This window comes from Aulonocara stuartgranti, assembly GCF_965226115.1.
Source record: "Aulonocara stuartgranti genome assembly, chromosome: 6".
Classification (NCBI taxonomy): Eukaryota; Metazoa; Chordata; class Actinopteri; order Cichliformes; family Cichlidae; genus Aulonocara; species Aulonocara stuartgranti.
Genome location: NC_138944.1, coordinates 4684675 through 4708873, shown reverse-complemented (window position 1 = coordinate 4708873; position 24199 = coordinate 4684675). Strand labels below are relative to the sequence as shown.

The window sequence follows — 24199 nt, the reverse complement described above, 5'->3', positions numbered from 1 at the left end:
TAACCCCTTCTCACCTCTCATCCCTCTATCACTGACACCCGCTCCATCCACAAAGCCACCATTGTGGAGGACCGCACACAACCTCACACACACTCTTCATCCTGCTGGCTTCTGGCAAAAGGTACCAGAGCATTCAGGCCCTCGATGCCAAACTGTGAAACAGTTCCTTCCCCCAAACTGTCAGACACAGGAACACTCAGGTTCTGGACTGACACAAACACACATACCTTCATTCATGTCACTGGCTCAAAAACGTATCTGCATGAACACACACACACACACACACACACACACACACACACACACACACATCCCATTACTTCAAGTACTTTTTGCACAACCCGTTGTTGCACTTTTCTGCTGCACTGTTGTGTGTCTCTATCGTTCAATGTTTGAACACTTGCACTTCATGTAGTTCTGTGTGGACTGTCTATTATATGTAGCACCATTGTCTTGGAGGAACGCTGTCTTGTTTCACTGTGTACTGTACCACTGTACATGGCTGAAATGACTACATAGCCACTTGATTTGACTTGACTTAATTTTATCTTCATTAACTAATGTGTTAAACAACTAATTGAGTTCTTCTTCTTCCACCTGCTCCCTTTAGAGGTGACCTCAATCTCACCCCATCCCTTGCATCCTCCTCTGTCCCATCAACTTTCTGCATGTCCTCCTTCATAACATCCATGAATCTTCTCTGTCTTCCTCTTTTATTATTTCCTAGCAGTTCCATATTTAACATATGTCCAAATGATCTGAAATGTACCTCTCGTACTTTTTTTTCAAACCGCTCAACCTGAGCTGTCCCTCAGATGTATTCATTTCTATTCACCTGAGTTGGCTCAGGTGAATAGAAATGACTTTGGTGCTGGGCTGGTGAAAAGTGACTTTTTGGAAAATAACTGTAATGTATTCACAACATTATTTTGCAGTGTCGCTGAGACAGTGCCTGATCTTACGTCTTTGTGTTAGTATTACACAATGCTGTTAGTACTACACACGTAAAGCAGCTGTAAGAGACCAGCACCAGACCACCACCAAACAACTTTTCTTTGTAGGGTAAACTTCTCAGGATGAGGCCAGAAAGTGTAGACAACTAAGTAAAAGTAATTAAACTCAAAAACTCTAAAATTTAAGCTATATAAGCCACTTAAAATACGTATGGACACTGTTTGCACTCACAAATTAACATGATCTAACTCATAACAGAAACACCAGTAATCTGGACAGATAAGGTGGTAGCCCCCTTTTTGGCACATAAGTTCCTCCTTTTTGTCCTCTCTTTCTTTACATCCTCCTAATAATCATTCATACTTATATATATATTGACCTCTATGGCAGAGTGAGAGCCACATAGGCAGTTAGAGTAAACCAGGCCCTTTACCTGTCACCTGCATATGTTTTCTATGTCAGTGAATGATCAAATATTCACATTTCTTGTGCCCCTCTACCCCCCACACAAACACTTTTGAAAATTCTTTAATCACCCCGATCTACGTAAACTTTAAATTAAGAATCAAGTCAGGATAATAATAAAAACTCATGTCAACTGAATTATTATTTTATTGCAGAGAACATGAACTACAGTGCACACACAGCCCATAAGGGGCATTTACAGCTTATGCAACCAGCGCAGCGTCATCCGTCAGATTAACACAGCTCGTTTCACCTGCTGTACCGTAAAACTCCCAATATTTAGAGCTAAAATGTAAAACGTAAAAGCAGAGAAGCATTTATTATTATTATTTTTTATTTAATGTTTTCAGAATTTCAATGATAATACTGACTGTCCTCTGCTGTGTGTCCTTCACTTGAACAGAAGAGGTCGGGCACGCTGCGGGTTTTATGAAAGAGGTGGAAAAAAACTGAGCTTAGAAAACGGGGAGGAGCGACGGTACCACAGGCATGACAGCGAGGGAGGGAGACCGTCTCCTGTGTCCAAACACCATCTACTTATAGGAGTGATTTAACAGCGAGCTATAAGGGATATTTAGTTTGTTGATCTTGGGATGCTCGTCGCTGTGAGGCTCTGAGAAGGACTCGCCAAAGGGTTTGATAAATATTCCGGCTTAATGGCCAGCTAGCATAACAAAGCTAACTGCTGTTAGCCGCTGGAGCCGGAGAAGTGTAGAGCCGAAGAGGGAAATGGCATGAGTTCCGTCGGATAGCCCTCACAGAAGAAACGACCACTGACAAGAATCAACCTGTTAACAACATTTCTTTACCTTTCTAAATCACAGGTAAGATCCGTTAATTTGATGTGTGTCAAGATAATATAATATCGACTTATAAAGTTAGGCTAGTCTCAGCGAGCGCTGTTTGTGTGGCAGCTAGCAAGCCGTCGTTTCAAATGCTGTTAACCACTATGAGTCAGTACCAAAATCCCCATCTTTTTTTTCTTTAAAAAATATTTGTTTAATATTTTTTAACAGTGTTGAAAATTGAGGACAAAAAAGTCAGTTTTGGATTAGTTAAAACTGTGACGTTACAAATAGTTCCTTTAAGCAGAAGACCAAAACAAGCTAGAACAAAAAACAAAAACGAGTAAACCGTGAGAAGAGGCTGCTTAAAATCAGTGGGAAGCGATCAGTAAAGATGGTTGGGTACTAAACTTAACGGGCATATCGGTCACTGAAGTCTCCTAATTAGCACGTTCTGAAGTCATTGTCTTGTTTGTGTCTTTGAAGTTGCCAACAGATCCTGAAGCATGACGGTAATTATGTACTGCAGTAGCAATCGTCAAGACATGTGGTGTTTAGCAAAGGGATACTGTAGCAGTATGTATCCTGTGTGACCTAGACTGGTTATTATTAGTCTGTCCGCCCTGATCCCTTTATTAAGTAGTGCAGGGACGTTGGCTCACACCCCTCCTTGCAGACATATACCCATCAAAGCATAGCAGGAGTTATAGACATGTAGCAACACGCTGAGCAAAAACACATGAAATCCAAGGACTGATCTGTACTTTTTTTTTTTTTATATTTAAATTGACTCTCATGCTGTTCTCTCTGTGTTAGTGCTCTAAGTCAGGAGTGTCACACCCAGTTTGTGGGTCTCAAATGGGCCTGACAAATAACACAACAGAACTCCTGGGTCAGATTCAAACTTTAAAACAAAAACAAACTGCAACTATAAGCCCATGTGAAAGACCTCTTACCCTACTCCTCAGAAAAACAAATGCCAGATATCATTAGTTAGTACTTGTTAAATCCTTTTTAAAAAAAATTTTTAAAGCAATTTTTTTAGACAGTGGGAGAAATCTCAGGTTTTCCTCATGTCACAGCTGTAAGTTACAGTTCAAAGAAGTGGAAATACCCTGGGCTGCATATGCACCACTGCTCTAGTTGTTTACCTTACCTTGCTGTTTTGTATTTAAATGGACAGGATTTTTTTTTTCCTGTATTAAAACTGAACTGGACTAAAATATATTTTTATCCATCTTGGTGATTTTCCTTTGGAACCCCAAAGCTTCTCTGCTGTGTACAAACATTTTTGATGGGTAGGGAAAACCCTGTTAGAGTGCTGTCATGTGCAGCTTTGACCCAAGCTTCTGCAGCTGATGTTAGCATAGTTATACTCCTGTAGTTTGCAGTGATAAGCCATTGCAGCAGCACTGCTTATGTGATAAAGTAGTAAGAAATGCTGCATCCATTGATCAGCGAGGTCCTTGGTCAGGAGAGTTCCCTTCAGATAAGGAAACACACACACACAGCAGCACCTGGCTTCACTCGGCATCACGCCATCAGTCAGCCAAAACACAGCTCATCCTAATTGCACATCAAGCCTCTCGCTGAAGGACCAGATGCAGCTATAATGCTGTAATTTTAGCACTTAGCAAGTGGTTATTCTAAAGAATGACTCAGATACAGCCCTGCTTCTTAGATTTCTTCCCCAAATGTCTGTAATCACTGCTGATTGATTTTGATCTTATGTTCTTCTGTTCAGATCGTTGGCATAATTCCAATCATGGTGCAGAAATACCAGTCACCTGTGCGGGTGTACAAGCATCCCTTTGAGCTGGTGATGGCGGTAAGTGTTTTTATCTTTACTCGCTCTACCACCTGTCCACATGTATTTTGTATGCAATAGATGCAGTTATGCAATGTACACAGGTGGTTGCTTCAAAGGTTTGGAGTTAGTCACTGAATTATGCACCTTGCATGTGAGTAGCTCAGAGATTGAAAATGCATGCAGTCTGTTTTGTGTTACGGTCTTTAAGAAGCCAATGATTAACTGCAACGATAAACTGTAGCGTAGCTAGAAGAGAACATCCTCAATAGCCTGTTTAGAAGGTTTGTAGACCTCTCCGCAAGGTTTTTACAGACGTAGACTTGGTTGTTTCAAAGTAATCCTGTGAAGAGACAGATAAAAGGCACTAAATGATGCCTCCCACTCAGCTTTAGATTTGGTAGATAATTAGGAGGTCAAACCCATGCAAGGAACACTCACACTCATGGGCCATGCAGCCCCCCGAAACAGCTGACTGCCTCATATGGCTTGTCATCTTGTGGTTTAATATCTGTTCATTTGTTCAGTAAGCTGTAGAACCACTGTGCACACTTGTTGGTAGCTGAATGTACAACAAGACTGTGTTTTTATGGCAAACTGAAAGTCCCACCAGTCTTTGTGCCGGTAGTCTGCTTGCAGCATAAAAAATTCACTGCCCTGCTTTGCTTTTAGTGTGTTTTTTGTACACTGTCAGCCACGAGTGCCTGTGTCAAGTGCACAGAATGGATTTACTTGTTCCTCTCTTCTTTTTGCGCTTTTCTAAATGGGTGTCTTAGAAGTGTTCCTAGTGCCATTTGTGTTCTCCATCCCTCAAATTTGGACTTGTTCTGTTACCCTTTTTTGGCATTTAGCCTGTCTCACATATTCACTAATCTCTCCTTGCTGGAGAGCTGCAGGGGCAGGAGATGGTTGATGTAAGAGTTTGTTCACAGGAAAACAGAACTGACTAAACCCCTATGGTGTAATGTCTTTTACTGCTGTGGTGTAATGACAACTCTGGGTCTGTAACATGAATCAGATTCACTTGTCATAGCAATGGTCTGTCATTTAAGTGAGACCTGTTTTGCTTTTACACGGAGAAAAGAATGAGGCAAACTGCTCTGTAAAAACAAGCCCAATGGATGCTTTGCTCAGCAGTGCTTTGACCTCAGCTGCTGCTTGTCAGTAATGTGGTATCAGTACACGTTTGCAGGCACTCGCTCTGATTATACAACCACCAGTTTTAGACAAACAGCTCTACTGTGCTGATAACGTCAGCAATATGTACTTTTTTCTTAATTATCTATTTAAATTCCTGCATGAAGTTGGTTTGTAGTTTCACCTCCCTTCAGCACTGTGTTGTGCTGCAGGTGCAGTTTTCTTTAAATGGAAATCAGCTTTCGACACGGACAAGAACCAGGATGCAGGAACACTAAATCTCCTTAGCACAGGCTGGACTGAGCAGCAGGCAAAGAGATGGCTATAAATAGATGGCCCGTACCCACACCTGGTTGTACACACGCAGCCAAAGAGGGGAAACGGTAATAATAGTGAAACTGACTTGTATGTAATTTGTAAGCCCCAGATAATCCACCCCGTGTGCTTTTTGAAGATGGGACAAAACTAATGGAGTAACCCCTTGATGTTTTTAAACTAGGCCAGCAACAGACGGCGGACCTCTTTAGCTTTTAATTTTGTATTGTGTGACATTATGACTCATGCACAATACGGTGTTGTTAATTTGAATTATTGCTGGGGTAAAATGGACATTGCAGTCAGTTTGAAGCTGAGTTTGCATTTGGAGTCTCTTCCCCTCCCTGTGACTTTTCTCTGCAGTGAGTGTTTTTGCAGACACTGCAGAGCAGACTTAATGGTGCGTCACAACCCTTGGTGGCTCTTTTTTTTTTTCTTTCTCAACCCAGTGAAACCTCTCCTCTCACTTCCGCTATAGTAGTAGGTCTGTCACCACAGCAGTACAGTTATGCAGCAATAAGAACATCCTGGGCTTGTGGGAAGCCAACATGAACACCGATGTCTACTTCTGATGCACTGTACCAACACAGACCAGGTTCTTTGTGTGAGGACCGCTTTCATTTTTGGTTTACATCCGTGGTGTCAAACAAAGTGTGGGAGCCAGTCTAACAGATTTTTATTTGCTTGCATACAGTTGTATTTTTTGCAGCGTGGAAAAACTGGGACATATTTAACTTGAGATATGTCAGACTGCTCATCAGGTTTGTAAAGATAAAGAAATGTTAGGGTTATCTGTGTGTACCTAAACATATTTACAGAAAGAGAATCAGTTTAGAGGGCTTTTTATTGGGTATTATGCAATGGATGTAGTGTGTGGCCCACTCAAAATCAAATTGGGATTTCTGTGGCACGCAGATTACAATGAGTTTTACACCCATGCTTTACATGGAATTATGCAGGGTATGTCCAAATAACTAACATCTGTTCATTTCCCTGTATTGACCGTGCTATTCGTTCTTATGGTTCCTTTTGCCAGAGGCTTCTGAAAAATTTGCCAGTAATGGCTTATTCTTCTGGTCTGGTAGGGGATTTGACACTTAGCTTTGAGGAATTTGGTGCTTTCTGTCCACTTGAGTCTGTTGTTTGGGTACTGTTAGTGCTTTGAAAAGCCTTTTACTGAGCTAAAAACTAAGGCTCCATGTTCTCCTCTGAAAGCCACACGCTGCATTCTTTTTGTCAAGATGAAATACCGCCTCTCTTCTCTTAACCCTGAGAAGCCACTCGGCTCACTGACAGGTGCTATCAGAGAGTTTCCAAGATCTATCTAACACTGCTGTGGCTTCATTGTGCTGTTGCATAAATCAGGCTCGAGTCACAGATGCCCTTTAGCTGTGTTTGTTCTGCAGCATTTACTGCGCCTTCTTCTGAACATGGATTCTCAGTATTCCCAGTGTTGGTGACTTGTGTTGCAGTGTCTCTGTTATTGCACGTATCAGCTCCTGCAGCTCCTTTGGCGCTGGAATGCAATGCAGTTGACCTTAAATGTGCAGTCATGCCCAACTCTGCTTGTTGTTGTTCAAATCTGACTTTAAATCAGTCATTTGAAAGTAACTGTTAAGGGAATATTGTGCATCGTAGAGTGGTGTTATACCTGTTTTGATTTGTTTTGTTGGCGCTGTGAAGCACATTGCAGTGTAATTGCCAAAGATTATCCAAATAAACTTGTCAGAACTACACATGGCAAGTAACAAAAGCTTCAGCTTTATTCTCCTCCCTGATTTTTAAGAAATTGTGAGTCACCGGTGAGAAATGTTCAGTATGCATCCTAATAAAACATAATTAACTTCTTTTTTAGGTAACTCAATCAAAAAACCTCTTGTCCGTTGGAAAGCACAGCTCAGTTGGTGGCTTTGTATCAGCAATTGCCTACTGGGTTTGTTTGAGCTGTCTAAAAGTACACAAACATTGATGTGCATTAGTATTGACCTTGATAACCTTCTTATCTCTCCACAAAGTTGGTCTGTTTTTCTATTACTGAAGTAAGGAAATATATCAGCATTTTTTTTTTTTTTTTTTTTTTTAATTTCCCTTGACCACAGCAATCCCTTGTTTCTCTGTCCACATCTCAATAACAGGAAATATAGTTGTTGCTGCTGTTATCGCGCCAGTCCAGTCTCAGAGCCTCCAGTTTATCCTCAGGGAGTCACAGTGGAATGTCAAAAACGCAACGCAATACACCCCTTGCTGCTGTTTTATGCCTGCGGGGAGGGTTGTTTCTAGAACACATCCACAGATGAAGAATGACTTCAACAGCCACAGGAGAAATAAAAATTTGGCTGACCCTGGAGTAGTTATTATCCACTAAGTCCGTGCTGTTATAGTTGAGCTTAAAGGACAATAACTATTCCTGAAGTCCCTCAGCTCCCAGATTAATACTCATGCTACAGAGGGAGAGAGGGTATTAAACGAATGAAAGCCCTTCGTTAGCCTGACCTGCTCCATGGAAACACATGTGTCTGTGGCTAATCCACAAAGACAAAGTGCTTTGGTCCTGTTCTCCAATCCCAGCAGAGTTTCTGTGGAGAAAAAACAGGATGTTCCATGTTGGTACAATACCTACTGGAATTACAGGCAGCAACGACGGGGGAAACGTGCTTCTTAGTGACTTAACTCTCCTTATTAGTTAGAGCACCAAAAAGATACAGTGTACTTTAGATAATTAATGTTTTCACGGTGAGCTTCAGAATGAAATTGGATTGTTTTAAAGATGATCAGAATATGAACAAGACATTTTACAATTGTCAAAATGTGGCATAAATGCATTACAGAAAGTTTTGTAAACAGATCATACAAAGGACGAGAGGAAATGTAGCAGGGTAAACTAAACTTGCGGGTCTTAAAGGATGCCACAAGAAGAAAGGGGGGAAGAGACTGAAGAGGAAAATGAGGGGCCCGGATGGTGTTAACTACTTACTAAACTGAACTTGACCTACAAATACAGTCACCTAGGGCTACAGCAGCGTGACGGCCGATTCTCTGAATTTCAGTTTTTGTTTTTTTGCTCGTCTCTCTCTGTGGGACGAACACTGTTAGAGTCGAAGGTTGAGGTTGGAGAGTGAAAGCATGTATCGCACACTTACTTCACTGGTACACACAACACAAAGGTACACTGGAACCTGGTGTTTGTTGTGTGAAGCTGGTACCTAATGCTCCTTAATGAGGCCCTTCGTGTATGCCCGAAAGTGCTGTTTATCTATCTCTTTGGTGTTAGTTATATACGGGTTAGAGCCAGCAGTGTGACACACATGACATTTAAACAGAAACCTACTTATGAAATGAGTACCCCCTCTCACGTGCTGAGCGGTGCGATCTAAGGACCGTAGACTGTGATGACCTGGATGACTGAGAACCTTCACACACACGAGTGGTGCGATGTTATTTATTTTTTAATACACACTTGGGGATTTTGCATATAGTGGCTCATAATTAACTCAAGCCTATACATACATTTTGTTTATCAAATGGGCAAAAGCGTCAAGTAAATGCACAGAATTGTTGTGCACCCAAAGAAAAACCAGAGTAGCTCTGTGCAAGTCGAATACTTGCTTCCCTTTGGTGTCCCATATTTTTGCTTTCCTCCTTCTCACCGTCTCTCCTTTTACTGTTTTTTTTATTTTTATTTTTTTTTTTTATTTTTTTTAGGGCCTTTCTCAAAAACTGGTTCACGAAACCTTTGCCAACAGGGCACATGAGATGAGCTTTCAAATTCGATGTAGGAAATAGTTCAGTCAGTCTCTTCTTCCGTTATGCAAATTGGAAATAAAAACGTTTTATTCAAGGATGCATAACACCACCAAACCCACATGTTTGAGATAACAGTGCTGCAGAGTGTGAACAAAGCAGGCGTTGTTAATGAAATGTTATAGCTTTTAATTCCCTGCAAACAGGTGATTTATCCTTTGAGCATCTTGTGCTTCCTCTCACAGTCTGGATGTAGGTCATTCCTAACACGTTTTTCCAGACTTGCCAACACACTGTTTAGTGAGTGTTTGCTTCCTCGCCAGTGTTTCTAAACTTGGCTCATCCTACTGTCCCCCTTCTCTCTGACTAGCCTGGCTCGTTGCAGGGCAGCTCTGCCAGGGTGGTGTCCTATCCTACCATGCTCTGACCCATTTACGACCAGTTGTGGTTAAAGGATTTTTCACCCCACTTCTTTTTTGCAGAAGCATCCTGATCTTTAGTCTATTGTTTTAATCCCTGTTTGAGCCATAGGATTGACTGTGGCTTCTATCACTTAATGGTCTCACATGTAAAGGAATCTACTTGTATAACAAAAGCCCTTCTTTTATGTCATAGTTGAACAGAGGAATTGGGTCATTTTATTAATTCACCCGTTTTCTTTCTTTCTTTTTTCTCACATGACATATTTCTGTTGAAAACGAGAGCACAGTTAATTCATTCATGCCGGCAATTTAGACAGTATCTCAAGGGAGATGCATCAGAACAGAATTTAGCCTGCACTAGTGAAATGTTTGATTATTGAGGTATTTAAAAATGCTTTATCATTAGCTTTTCTCAGCATTGCGCTTCTGATTCAGTATTTCATCCACTCCTACAGTGTGTAATTCAGTTACTCGACTAGATGATGTTTGCCAGAAACAGTGAAGAGTTATGGCCTGCGTTGGGCAGAGGCTCTTATCGTCCGGTGTGCTGCTTCAAACGACATTAATCGAGGACCATCAGGCACCACCATGTGACCGTGTGAGCCAATGAGAAAACTCTGCCGCTGATTTCATTCACTGATCATCAAGACACTCATTCACCCTCTTTCCTGCTGCAAGGTCGAGATGCTGCCCCTGTAGCTTCCCTCCCCCACCCTGCTCTCCTTTGCCAGATGAACGCGCTCAGTCATACTCTTATACAATGACCCTTTTGCCTGTTTAAAATGCAGTCATCCTGCAGTATGGCAAGAAATTGTGACTCAGATTTGTGTGGCAGAGATGTGACATTAGGAGTATTTGTACAGTATATTATAACATTTTTATTATGTTTGTGTTCACTGCCATATTTCCTCATAATTTTAGGGACTGGGTAAAGCTCCTTCTCACTTGCAAATTACATAATTTTAATGTTTAGTAGTCCCGCCCCCAGTGAAATTACAGACAAATAGCCCAAGAAGTCTTGCTGTGAATGCCTTTTAGCTTTCTTAACATGCACTGCAGTTATTTCAGCCATGTCTAAAATAAATCAGTGATGTTTTTTCAGCATTTACAGAAATTGCCTAATAAAATGTTAATTTGCATCTTTCACCCATGATAGGAGAATGAGCAATGGCAGCAATAAATATAATGTGCCAGCACTTCTTTCTTTTACTGTAAAGTGGGATGTTAATAAAGCTTCAGTTTCCCGTAACCCAGTTTTAATGATTTCTCATAAGCCTTTATGCAGTGCTTTCTACTTCAAATAGTTGGCACAGGTAGAGGCAGATTTCGTCATCTTTTCACTCTTCATTTCAGAGTCAGCTGCTTGTAAATTGATGTGTGTGTGTGTGTGTGCGCGTGCGTGCGCGTGCGTGCGTGCGTGCGCTTGTGTTGGGGGAGGAATGACCTCTAAAAATAATGTGTGCTTCATATTATAATAGGGGTATCTTTGGCTCAGGAGGTAGAGCAGGCCATCCACTAATCAGTAGTTGGTCTGCCAAATATCATTGGGCCAAGATGCTAATCCCAGGATGCTCTCTGATGCATCCATAGGAGTGTTAAAGCACTTAAGCATAGAAAAAGGGCCTCTTTTACAAGTTGTGTTAAGCACTTTGAGTTCTCAGGTAGAGCAGAAAAGTGCTATATAAGAAGCACTCCATTTACCATTTACTTTTAATGCAGGGCCAGTCAATTTTAATAGAATTTTTAATTTAATTTCTCATCAAATAAAAGTTGATGTATCAAATTTGGCTAACAATAATCTTCCTATATCTGTCTACCCGTCCAACAATTTGCAACAATTACTGCTCCTCCAATTAAATGATGCTCATTGAATTTAATCAGACTTGAACACACTGATCACCTAATGCGTCTTCACCCAAACTGCTTAAGGTCAATGTCTTTAGTTAATTGCAATCTGAAGAAATGGGTGTAGGAAATCATTTCTTTTTTTGGTCAGGGTAACTGTTATTGTTTTTACATAAGTTATAGTCTACTCGTAACGTTCAGTGTAGACCAAACACGGAATACATTGTTGTGAAATGTATTATCATTTCACAAAAAAGTCTTAGTAAGGGGTTTTTATAATTTGACACATAATTGTTTCAGCACTTTTTGTATCTCTGAGTTGACAGTGTTGAATCTTGACAGATTTGTGTCTCAGTAATTCTTACACAAGCAAAATATGCCTATAGCTGAGCTTTTCTTATTTTTTTACAGTGATGAGTTTTTGATTACAGACAGATGGCCATCTGCTGGTTCCTCTTCCCTCGTGCACGCATTTAACAAGCCATGCATGCACACCCTGGCAATACAGTTTAGCATATTATTTAGGCCGGCAAAAATTTAGGAGCTTTATGTAAGGTCTGTGTACTTGGCAGATTTCCCCTCCTCCCTCCGAGTTGGTAGTTCCAGGCGGTTCTGCCATTACAATGCACACAGTGAGATCACTGCAAGGAGAGAAGTGGGTGGTATGGCATGCACGGACCAAAGGCTCTGCTGTGTTTTCAGTCAACAGCTTGTTCTTGCTCCTGCCCCTCATGAGACTATACCTAGGCTCAGACTTTTAACCTGGCAATAAAATAAGGTAAACAAAATCTTCATCAGCATCGGAGACTGAACTCATGGAGGAGGTTAGGAAACTGCAGGATAAGTTTCCAAGAATGCTTTCACTTACTTGACCTCTTACAAACTATTCAAATGCTCGATCTGTACATATGCATTCAAAGGGTAACGTGAGTCATATTTAAACCAGTCTCACTGAAAGCTCTGTTTCACCAAACTGGTTTGGGCCTTTAAAAAAAAAAAAAAAAGTTTTACTAAATAATAATTAAAAAAATAAACTTTTTTGTTTTATTTTTTCTGTGCTTTTCATGCATGTATTTTCCTTAATTTAGGGTTCAAGTATATTGCTTTGTTTATTTAAATGTCTGATTTCCTTGGGCTGTGCTATGGAAATAGCTGATGTCACAGTTTTAAATAAAGCTTTAAAATTTGCTTCTCTTTAGGCTGTCATAGTTTTTGGCTGAATCCGCACTTGTACTTAGCATATTTTAAATCAAACTATGCCAATACTTGAATGTCATTGATATACACTGGACATATCTTCTGTACATCTAAGCTATTACTCACATGCACAGAATTGCTGTCTTGTGATCAAGAAAGAGGCACCTGTTGAGTTATAAGACCCCATCAAGTAGCAAACATGGCTGTTATTGTTTTCGTTAGTCTCAATTTATACCAGTCCAGACTAAAACCTAAATGCCTGTGGTTTTAAAGTAAGAGTCAAAAATGCTTCGACAAACCCTGTTATTGCATACATCAAATTTTGAAAGTGATGCCTTTCAGCAAATTTACATGTTAGATAAAATGGTATAAAATCTCTAAGGTGAAAGTGAAATTTACTCTAAATTCCAATCATAACTAATCATAATCTTCTTTCTCTTTCTTTCTTTCTTGCTTTCTGAGCTTCCTGTACTTTGATGTTTCTAAATAAACTGAAAGATTTAAAAGCAATCACATTGCAGACATGAAAGAGATTCTCACCTTGGTTTTACTACAAAAAAAATTAAGCTTCTGTTAGCTATTATCTCTAATCTGTGCATCCCTAATGCACACTCTGATTTATTGGATGTAAAGTATTTATCAGAGAAAATGATTTTTAAATATATTTTACATTGACATTTTTTTTCCAGCATCCCCTGTGGCTGAGTTTGCAAGAAGAAACCCACAATTTTCAGGCTGCCTCTTTCGTAACTTTCCTCTTTGGTAATGACCCAGTTTTAGCTTAAGCTTTGCTCTCTGAAGTAAAATCAGGATTTCTTTTTTCCCCTGTTTCCATTTTCCATTCTTCCTACTTCATTCTCCGTCACCTAGTCACCTCAAATTATATAAACGCAAGTCAGCAAGGTCTTGTGCGTCAGGGCCATTATTTTCAGGGGCAGGTTTTGGGTTTCATTGAAAACTTGTCTCATGAATGAACATGACGTTATCTGTCATTTGGCAGCACTGGCATTTCGTCAGTGCCCAGTAATAGCCACAACTGGAACACTCATCTGCATCCTTAATGGCTTTCATTCAAATAGTTTTTGGTATCCTCTTTGCAAGGAGCGGCAAACATAACACGACCACCCCAATTTAAATATATATGGATGTGGTGGGCAATGTCAAACAAAAGTAAAAAACACGGTTCTGGGCTAGGATGTGATGTCCACCGCTATATAATGACGTCCATAACGGGTCAAACCCCGGATAGCCTGGGGTGGTGGGAGGGAACCCTTAATGATTTTTGCTACCAAATACAGGCTAACCAACGTCACACCCGTGCCAGCAGCCCTCACACAAAACCAGGTTTTGTTTGTCTTACGTCAAGGGTGGTGTTTGTTATGCAACATGTATCGGGTCTTTAAGAGGAAACCTTTTGAGAGTGGGCCTCATAAGCGTGACTTAAATACACAGAAATGACAGAAGAAAAAACTGTGTTAGTCATTGTAACTGAAGAGGAAAAGAGCCACAGTTTACTGTGTGTACGCTTGAATGGCCCTGTGAATAAAACATTAAAGTGGTTCTTGTGAATTTCCTCTGAGGCAGCACAGCCAGATTAGCTGCTGTATGTCAGCTTTGCTGTGCTGTGTGTGCTGGTTTGTTTTGACATTGTCTCTAATCTGTCGTAATCAAGTATCTTAATCTTAATAATGCAGCCCCCCACCGTGCCCCACCTCCTCAACGAAAATGTTCCCATTTTCCCAGACAGCTATTAAAAATAGCCGAGTCTGACCCTTGAGCGACTGTCGTCTCTGTTACACAACCATTTTCATAAGCTCCAGAGATGTGACACTACTGCCGAGGAAGCTGGAAGTGTTCTCTGATTAGTGTTAGTCCCCAGAGACCTACAGGCCAAGCATTTTCGACTTAGTCTTTAGCAGATTGACCCTAGTGTCTCTCAGGATTGACAAGGTGCCATTTTTATCTAAGACGCAGAACACCCAAGAAGTGGGATTAAGCCATGTAAAATCTGGCAGCTAAAAGAAAATGATGTCAACCAAAAACTGGTCGCTAAGCCCTGAAAGCTTGATGAAATCCAATACACTAAAACATTTAACAGGAAATTAGCTCTTGCTTGCTATCATCTGTAATTTACCTTTATTTATTTATTTATTTATTTATTTATTTATTTATTTTAAATTAGAGACTTAAGTAGTTAGAAACATCGTGCCAGAGCTATAAAAAATATATTAGCCAGTTGGTTAATTTATGTCTTTTCATCCAGTTCAGTACTAAGCATTTTCTTATGTTGTGGCTAAGAACGTGACTCTATGTCATCAACATGTCCTCTAGTCTGCACCTGGGCTTTCGCTGGCAGATAAAGTGATAGTGCTGATGTTTTTGCGCTAAATGTTCCCAGTCGTGTTTCTTTTCCAATCTTAAGAGCAAAACTAGGTCATTTTCTGCCACCCTTGATACTTATGCGTGGTTTCTGCTAGAAAAGTTGTTAGACTCAGCAGCTTTTATTGTGTGGGCGTTGAGAGATTTAACATGGCACTATCCACCTGCTGCATGTACAGTCTGTGTTGCACAGATTGAACTGCAGATCTGTGTAGGTAGAGATCTCACTGCTGATAAGAGGAGAAAGCGAATCTCTCTCTGGTGTAAATGCATCCGAACGGTCTTAAACGGTCAGAGGCAGTAGTCAGTTTGTGCAGAAAATAAAGGTTTTATGTGCTGCAAAACTTTCAGGCTTGAATTTATTAAATTGTTCCTGACGCTAACAACATACTGTAACAAGATATAACATGATTCTGTTTAGCAGTATTGTTTTAATCTTACATATCCGATCGACCTAGGTCAGTAAAGGTAAAGATGTGCTAAGTTAGCTATTCATTTTCAGCATATCCGAAACTATGCACACTGGGCATAAAATGGGTCAGATGTCAAAACACCTCTTCAGCGCTTCTGCACAGTCGCTTGTAATTTGATTGTTGAAGATATTTTGGGAATTTTTTTTTCCTGATGTTTATGTGCCAAATAGATAAAATTGTTTGAGGAACTGGAGCCAAATAAAAGAAATAAGACAACAACAAAGGCAGATTAGTCAGGTGGTTAACTACTTGACTTTTTTCCTGAATTTGTTTGGATTGGATTTGCAGCTATATTTAAGGGGTTTTTTTGTCTTTTCTTTTTTTTTTCTATATCCCACCATTAAAGGCCAGATAATAGCTGGGCTACCTGCCAGAACTACTACTTCTTGCCTGGTATTATATTACACACACGCACTATGTGGTCCTTTGTAGTCTTAAAGTTGATTGTGTACTCCCCAGAACTCTTGGAACTTCCTGAATCTCCCTTCCTGTGCAGGATTAGCTTTATTTTCCAGACCCGTGCCTTAATCAACACTGCTGTTTTTCTCCAAAGGAGAAACTGTTTTGTGTATGCAGGAAGGATGTAAGTAACAGTATATTGTTATATATTTTCTCTCATTCACTCCTGGAAAGAACAAACAAATTCCAGGAACCATTACTCAGGGTTTGGCCACTTGAGGTATGTCTGATTCTCTAAACCGTGGAAGCTGGTGGAGGAGGGTGTCCTTAAACCTGTTCTTTAAAATACCTGGAGTCTGGAAACTTGGAAATATTTTGTTCTGTTATGTTCCAGGAAAGAGTATTGGCAAAGGGCAAATGAATATTTACAGTGGTGGAGTTTGGTTGCCATGTATGTTTGGCTTGATGTGTCATCAGTGCCTGCTTTTTATTTCAGTGACTCAATCGAGGGCGGGAAAATGTTTGTCTTGTTCCGGCTGGTTTGTTTTCTTACAGAAAACTTCTGGGTTTGGATTTCAAGTGCTGCAGGTATCAGCTTTAATAAAACACGCATCATGTTGATGGTTATACATTGTTTTTATACACTCAATTGAAACATCTAGGAAAGCCTCTTATCTTTTACCGGAACACTGGACAAGAGAAGCCCAATCTATTGTCTCAGGGATTACAAGTAGATACACTGAAACTACTTTAACCAAAACTTTAACAATATTTAATATAAGTGTCCACCGCTATAACAGCGTTGCAAAAATATATAGAAAAGCTTTTTCAGTCCCCTTTAATGGAATAACAGAAGCCAAACTATTTGTTAGCTTTCGATTGTAGGTTAATGTAGAGCAGAGTAATCATCAGGATAAATGCCAAATAGCCTGGATGTTTACTTCATGCTGGCACACATGTGCATTTAGCTGTCATTTGAGTCATGCGTGGAGAGCCAATCGTAACATGATGCATCATGTGGTGAGTTGGCACATCCGAGATAAGCTGTAGTGTTTGATAACCTCAGGCACTGGTTCTAGAAGAAGATGTTTTGGCCTTTGCCTAAAGTTTTTATTTTCAGTCCTGCATCTCATTGGTCATGGTAAAATCTTTAATTATTTATAGTTGCACCAGTGTCCAAAATATTCAGTGTATTACTGGCTTTCTGTTTAAGTATGTGATTTTTTTCTTTTTTCTTTTTTTGTGTTAGCCACACATTGTTGTTGTTATTATTATTATTATTATTGTTATTATTATTATTGTTATTATTGCGATGCATAACTGCGCACAGAAGTGAATTTACTCACACTAGTGGAGTCACTTTCTTCTGTGCAGCAAATGGCTAACAACCAATAGAAAAGAAGCCCTGTTGTTTCATGCTTTTAGCAGTCAAGAACCATCAGCTTGAGCTAAGATGCTATCATGGTGCCAAACAAGCCAAGGAGGTATTTAGAATTTGAGGATTTCTACTGAGAGAAAATTGGCCACCTTGAAGAGTCCTGGAACCTTTGTTGGACCATGTGAAAGTGTGATATGGAGCTCTATGCTAGGCGAGCTGAAGTGCTTTTACACATGGGCAGTAGAAAAGAGAGTTGCCATAATAGACCACTGGCCTATCTGTTTTTGAAACCTTCACATTTGTTATTGCCATCTTGGTGTTTGAAGCTGGACTTGATGAGCGAACGGTGGATTTGACTGAGACAGAAGTCACCGTGCACTCATTGTCTGATGACTTGTGATTTGCCAATAAGCACACCAGGGTAATCCTTTCTTCTGATTCTAATAATTGTAATTTACAAAACGAACTTCATGATTCATTTCATGACCTGAAATTAACAACTCATCAGTGATGTATTTATTGAAGTCGCAAAGAGAGGGTCTTTCCTTATCAGCCTGTACGGTCTTGGAGCCAAAGTGATTGCTTTTTTATTTTGACTCTTTTTTTTTTTTTTTTAGCTGTGGACGCTGGAACTATTTTTTGCACCGTCTATGCGCTCACATGCAATATCCAGGTGCTGATTTAATTTAGGATGGTGTCTGATTTAAAAACTATTGTATTTTTTTTCACAGATAAATCCAGGCCTGAATGTCCCTCAGTGAGCCTTGAGTTAAGACAAGGTTTGAAAAGCCCCGACTTACCCAGAAGGAAAAAAGAAAAAATGTTTTCAGGAATAACCTAGAATCACGACCCTTCTGTTTCCTGTTTTTAATAGTACAACAGCCTGGCTATTTTGGGAACACAAAGCAGTTAAAAGCTGGTTTGTTTCCGCATGAAGTGAAGGCTCTGAAGAAAACGTATTCCTCTTCATGGTTTGCTGAATGATCTGAACCATACAGGATCTAAGCCTGTCGTTGGAATGAAACCTAGTGCTGTTTGTGAAGACGTGACATTTGTGGTTGACTTTGTTGACGTATGATTTTTTTCTTTTCTTTTCTTTTTTTCTTTTTCTTTTTTAAAGGGATGAAATTGACATTTACAGTCAGTGATGTTGTGCTGACGGCAGGACAAAAACCAAACCCCCAGTGTTCCAGAGCATTGGGGCTGAAAAACAGAGCTCAGCATTCATGCAGTCAGTGCACGGTGGGCAGCTCCTCACAGGAATGCCAGGAGCTCCTGAACCCCACTGGCTGCCTCCTCCAACACAAAACTGCTGTTACTCGCCATACTAAACATTCAAAACCTCCTCTTTTGTATTTTTTATATTTTTAAATATAGAAAAGACAAATATTTTAATAGTGAATTTCGAAAGCAAATGGCTCAGTGTTTTAAGAATGTTAAACGTGAGCTTGAATTTAAAGCCTATTTCACACCAATTTGCTGTTCTATGGTTTTCAAAGGACCTCAGGGTTACTGGTTGTCCTTTGCTCCACAAAATAAAGCTCCTTTTGTCAGAGATTCAGCTGACATCCAACTCCACCAACCTCAAAAGTCTTGTGAGCAGCAGTTGATCTTCCAGTTGATCTTGTAAAGTTTGTCCACAGACTTGAATTTCACTCTATGCTTGGATATTTTGAAACCTACGGGCCATGTCTTTATGAAACGGTAAACATGCTGTGGATAGGTTTGCACCACCACATTCCCGACATTGTGTTTTCCCTTTCCCTTTGTTTTTGGTTCTTTCTTTCCTTCTTTGTGTCCTTTTATTGTGTGTGTGTGTGTGTGTGTGTGTGTGTGTGTGTGTGTGCTCTTTGAGTCATAGATAAATGCTCCCATTCATATTTTAGGGAATTAAATTTCAGGATCCAGTTTCAGACAGTACAAAAGAGGAAATATCACGTTAGTAGGATACGTGACAAGGGAGTTTCAGGCTAGTGCAATGTTGTGATAAACTTGGACTGTCTCCAGCACAAGTTATCTGGAAGATCACTGTTTTTATTTTAGACTTGCCTTTCCAGTCGTCTGTTTGGACTTGCTCCTTGCGCAACCACAGTAATCATATCTAAGATGGATGAATGTTGACGATAGAAAAAGAAGTAATGTTCCTGCACTTTGTGCCAGCAGACTCAGTTGTATAACAGCTGGCCGGCCCCTGCAATAGAGCTGAATTTGCCTGTGTTTTGCATTTATGACTAAACGCATTATGGAGCCGGTGTTGTGTTCAAGTACAAAAACTGCTATTGTGTGTTCGACCCTTTGTTGTAAAACAACTGAAAAGCGCTTCATTTGCTTGGATGCCACTGTGGTTCAGCTCAAGTAAGAAGTTTGAAAGTGTACAAAGTTGAAGGAGCTTTATTTAGCCTCTCACCTCTGCTCTACCCGTCCCACCTATTTAAATTCCTCCCTTTTAGAATACATGAAGTGTTTTCTAATGGAGTTCATGTAAACTGGCTGGTGCCATTGTTGCTGAAGTTTTCCTGAGCCTCAGTTGTTTAATTTGAAACAAGCATTAGTGCTGTTCTCTTTCCAAACTGCTGTTTATAAGCCAGTCAAATATCTCTAGTTAAGATAAAAAAAAATATTCAACAGATTTTGATATACCATGAGCCCTATAATAGATGTCAGGCACTGTCGACTAACGAACCTTAATCTCTAAACGTGCCGGTGTATGAATATGTCAAATCTGTAGGCAAGAGATAAGCACTTCGGGTTTTCTATTTAAGTCAGGCTTCTGTTGACTAATCATGTCTAGATGTCAGTTTGGAGAACAACAAAGGAAAAACCCTTCTGAAAATTAACGAGTCAGCAGACTGGAATTATCCTTGGAAATCTAAAAATGTGTTTCCAGCTTAAAAGCTCTGGTGTTAACAGGCTATGCATTTCCTCTTCTCTTTCTCAGGCTTATGAGCGCCGCTTCCCTACTTGTCACCTCATCCCCATGTTTGTGGCGAGTGACGTTGTGAATGAGGAGACCAGTGAGGATGGTTCCACCCAGAAGATTGAGCGCCGCTGTGCCCTGGATGTGGATGCCCCACGCCTTCTCAAAAGGGTTTGTTGTACTTTAGATTTCCAGCAATTGAGTATCATAAATATAGCTTTAATGCTTTACTAATGACTTTTAATATTGTTTTGAGAACAATACATTTCCGTACTCGCCATGATTGTTTTCTTTTACAGAATGTATTAGTGTTAATTTTTGCAAAGGTAGTTTTATCTTTTATTTTCAGTGTCTGTGTTTCATGCCAGTTGCATTTATAATACAAGTTCTATTGTTTACAGATTGCAGGTGTAGACTATGTCTACTTCATCCAGAAAAACACGCTGAACCGAAAGGAGAGGACTCTGCACATTGAGTCCCACAATGAGACCTTCTCCAACAGGGTTGTCGTCCACGAGACATGCTGCTATTCGGTATGTAGCATACTATGGCCTGTAAATGGCCTGTATTTATATAGCGCTTTTCTAGTCCCTAAGGACCCCAAAGCGCTTGCCCAAGGATATTTGGCATGCAGCCAGGAGGCAGCCTGGGATCGAACCACCGACCTTCTGATTAGTGGCTGACCTGCTCTGCCACCTGAGCTACAGCCACTAGTCCCTAAGGACCCCAAAGCGCTTTACATATCCAGTCATCCACTCATTCACACACTGGTGATGGCAAGCTACATTGTAGCCACAGCCACCCTGGGGCGCACTGACAGAGGCGAGGCTGCCGGACACTGGCGCCACCGGGCCCTCTGACCACCACCAGTAGGCAACGGGTGAAGTGTCTTGCCCAAGGACACAACGACCGAGACTGTCCAAGCCGGGGCTCGAACCGGCAACCTTCCGATTACAAGGCGAACTCCCAACTCTTGAGCCACGATCGCCCCACTCTTGAGCCACGATCGCCCCACTCTTGAGCCACGATCGCCCCACTCTTGAGCCACGATCGCCCCACTCTTGAGCCACGATCGCCCCTTACTATCAGCAATAGACATTTCAAGCAAAGAGCAAACTGTTAAAATCCCTCACTAATTTTAATGAAAGTCATTTCTCACTTGTTTCAGTGCAGCTGCTGTTTTTATCTTTAAGTAGAATCCACTCTCCTGGTTTTGCTCTACACCTAGCATGCTAACTTCTGGCATAGAAACTCAACCCTTTCACTGAAACTGCTGGAAAAATGCTCAAGAAAATGTCTTTCATGACCAGTACTGATCCTTACCACAAACACTGAGTTAGTTCAGAAAACAGACGTTTGAGGATTGTACAGGTGATCAATATGGGGCTTCCAGAGTGATCTAAAAATAACTGCAAGGATTCTTTAATCCACGTGTACCAGAACCTTGTGTCCACTTTTTTTGTTGGTCCTGTACAGCCAAGGTACATTGCAACCAATTTACATTACCATTTCCTGGTTTAAAGTAACATATTCATTTTAAGGTGGGAGAAGTGTGTATAAATTATACAAAGCAGGCTGTAACATGAAAGTGTGTATTCCTGGGGCAGGTTTTACAGAGGCAAACTAAAACCCAGATCCTGGCAGTGTGACACGCTCAACCCGTTTGGCTATTTAGGCTGACTTGTGCATACAGACAAATGAGCAAACACTGACATGTTCTGTAACGCTGTTGTTCACCTGCTGAATGGCAAGCTGCCACCAGCACAGCCATGTTGATGTTTGTGCCTCCTTTAATCTCTTCCCTGCATCCATGATTGGACTACCACTGAGCCTGCTTCTGTTTGTCTCGGCCCATCTTTCCTTGTGAATTATTTAGTCGTCTGCATTCTGCTTGGTTACTCACAAAATACTGAAATGAAACCAGCATCTCTTTACTTTCTTTCTGCACTATGCGAAACTGTGACTCCAGATGAGCTTATTTATGAATGCATGTGTGCTGAGTTAATGAGGTCAAGCACATTGAGTTAGCCTCCAACCAACTGGAGTGCTAATTTTAGGTCTAAGGCCAAACAGAGGCTTATACTGTGTACTTTAACATGCTGTGATAACAGTAACCAGGATGGACAGTGCTGTTAGACTGAGCTAATGGACCGGGCTAAAGATGAAATATTTTGGTAGTCAAGGGTGAACACGTTACCATCATTATGGCTTTAGAAGCGTGTGACTCTTTATTTACTGATATTGTAGCTTGTGACAAAAAACATTTTTAAATGTATTTCAACAAAAATGTCATTTTGATTCAAGTGTCATCCTAACAAATCCTTCTAGAACCATCATAGATCTAAGATATATGCAGTGTAGAGTGCTATATACTGGCCAGCCAGTCCTTACTACTGCAGTTTGTCCTGAAAACAACACTTTAAGGATTGTGCATAAAAGTCTAGCGGACAAATATAAAATTATTCAAGTCACTGAATTTGATGAGTTTGTTTATGCTTATGTTTATGTTTTTTTTTATGTCCCTGACCCACAGAAACTAATGTTGAGTTTCTCTCCCACTCACTTTAATAACTTCAAAAAGCCATAACTTCAAAAAGAAATAAATTCCAGCTGCCGAGCATGATTGTAGAATGATTTTTGCTATTGCTGAAGATGACCTTCACACAGCACTGAGGGAAATGTGTGTATTTCAAGCTTCATGACTGTTCATGTGTGAAATGCTGGCTAATTTTAACATGGACAGACTGACACACAGACTCCCACTCACAGTGCTCTGTGTGAAAATTGCTTTCTTTGTGCGTCATCATGTAATGAAGCTGGGTGTATGGTTACCATAGTAACATGGTTATGCGGTTCTGTGTTGCTTACAGCTTTAATATAATGTGTGTGTGTGTGTGTGTGTGTGTGTGTGTGTGTGTGTGTGTGTGTCCAGGTCCACCCGGAGAATGAAGACTGGACGTGTTTTGAGCAAACCGCCAGTCTGGACATCAAGTCCTTCTTCGGCTTTGAGAGCACCGTGGAAAAGATTGCTATGAAGCAGTATGCCAGCAGTATCAAAAAGGTGTGTTTGTGTGTGCTTATTGTTTCATCCCGTCATTTATGTGTGAATGTACCGATGCACAGTAACATTAAACAACACAATGACTGCGTTATGAATTATTCAGATCTCACTCTGTCCTACGAGGTTAGATGTTTCTGGAACATGACTCAGTCCATCTCACACTGTAATTGCATAAATAAGCTTGTGTAAACTTTTAGACTGGACAGGGCTCTTTTGTTGTGGACCCAGTGAGTCATCCACCTTCATTAATGAACAATGTAGAATACAGTCCTTTCATTTTTTCCTTCTGTTTTCATTAGCTGATGCTTCAGTTTAAAATGACGCTTTAGTTGGAAAATGCTAAACGCTACATGGCCTTTCTTGGTTGAATAAAAACACATGTAGATCATGTTTTTCGGTATTCTCACACTTGTTTTCCTTCCTTCTAACAGGGAAAAGAAATCATAGAATACTACCTAAAGGAGCTGGATGATGAGGGGCTCACTCATGTGCCCCGCTGGAGTCCCTCCTCTCATTCCCTGCCTCTCTCCAGCCCCACCAGCCTCTCAACGAACCAACCTGAGCTTGGAATCGTGCCTGCCGATTCAGTCCCACTGTCTGCAGATGCCAGGGATGGACCCTCACAGGATGCAAAGCAGGACAGCAACTTGCTTCAGAACGACAGCCTCGCAGAGATTCTGCCGGGGACACCAGAAGGTCTGTACCTGAAGATTCAGAAAATGAATCCTAGAAGCTTATTTTAGAATTGTGTATATAATTATATTCTGCAAAAAATGGCTAATATTGAAATCGTATTGTGTAACTAAATTTGGAGGGACATTTTATTTGGTTTATACCACTGCCGCAACAGTTTGTCATCTGCAAGCATCGTTGGAAAAAAAAAAACCAACCAGTTAGACAACTTTGGTGAATAATTTAAATAAC

At 40.6% G+C, this 24199-nt stretch overlaps 1 protein-coding gene across 2 annotated transcripts in view; it reads left to right on the top strand.

Annotated features, from left to right (window-relative positions):
- The first annotated feature begins 1857 nt into the window (after positions 1-1857).
- The window catches only part of LOC309709135 (SEC14-like protein 1), a 36440-nt gene continuing 14098 nt past the window's right edge, over positions 1858-24199 (top strand). The window contains exons 1-7 of one of the 2 annotated variants that reach the window (XM_082537598.1): positions 1858-2243; positions 2691-2716; positions 3949-4032; positions 20236-20385; positions 20616-20747; positions 23147-23275; positions 23707-23971. In XM_082537598.1, the coding sequence (XP_082393724.1) occupies positions 2711-2716; positions 3949-4032; positions 20236-20385; positions 20616-20747; positions 23147-23275; positions 23707-23971 (766 nt within the window). In that variant the 5' untranslated portion in view covers positions 1858-2243; positions 2691-2710. The remainder of the gene's footprint in view (positions 2244-2690; positions 2717-3948; positions 4033-20235; positions 20386-20615; positions 20748-23146; positions 23276-23706; positions 23972-24199) is intronic. The other variant, XM_082537599.1, reaches the window with a different exon arrangement.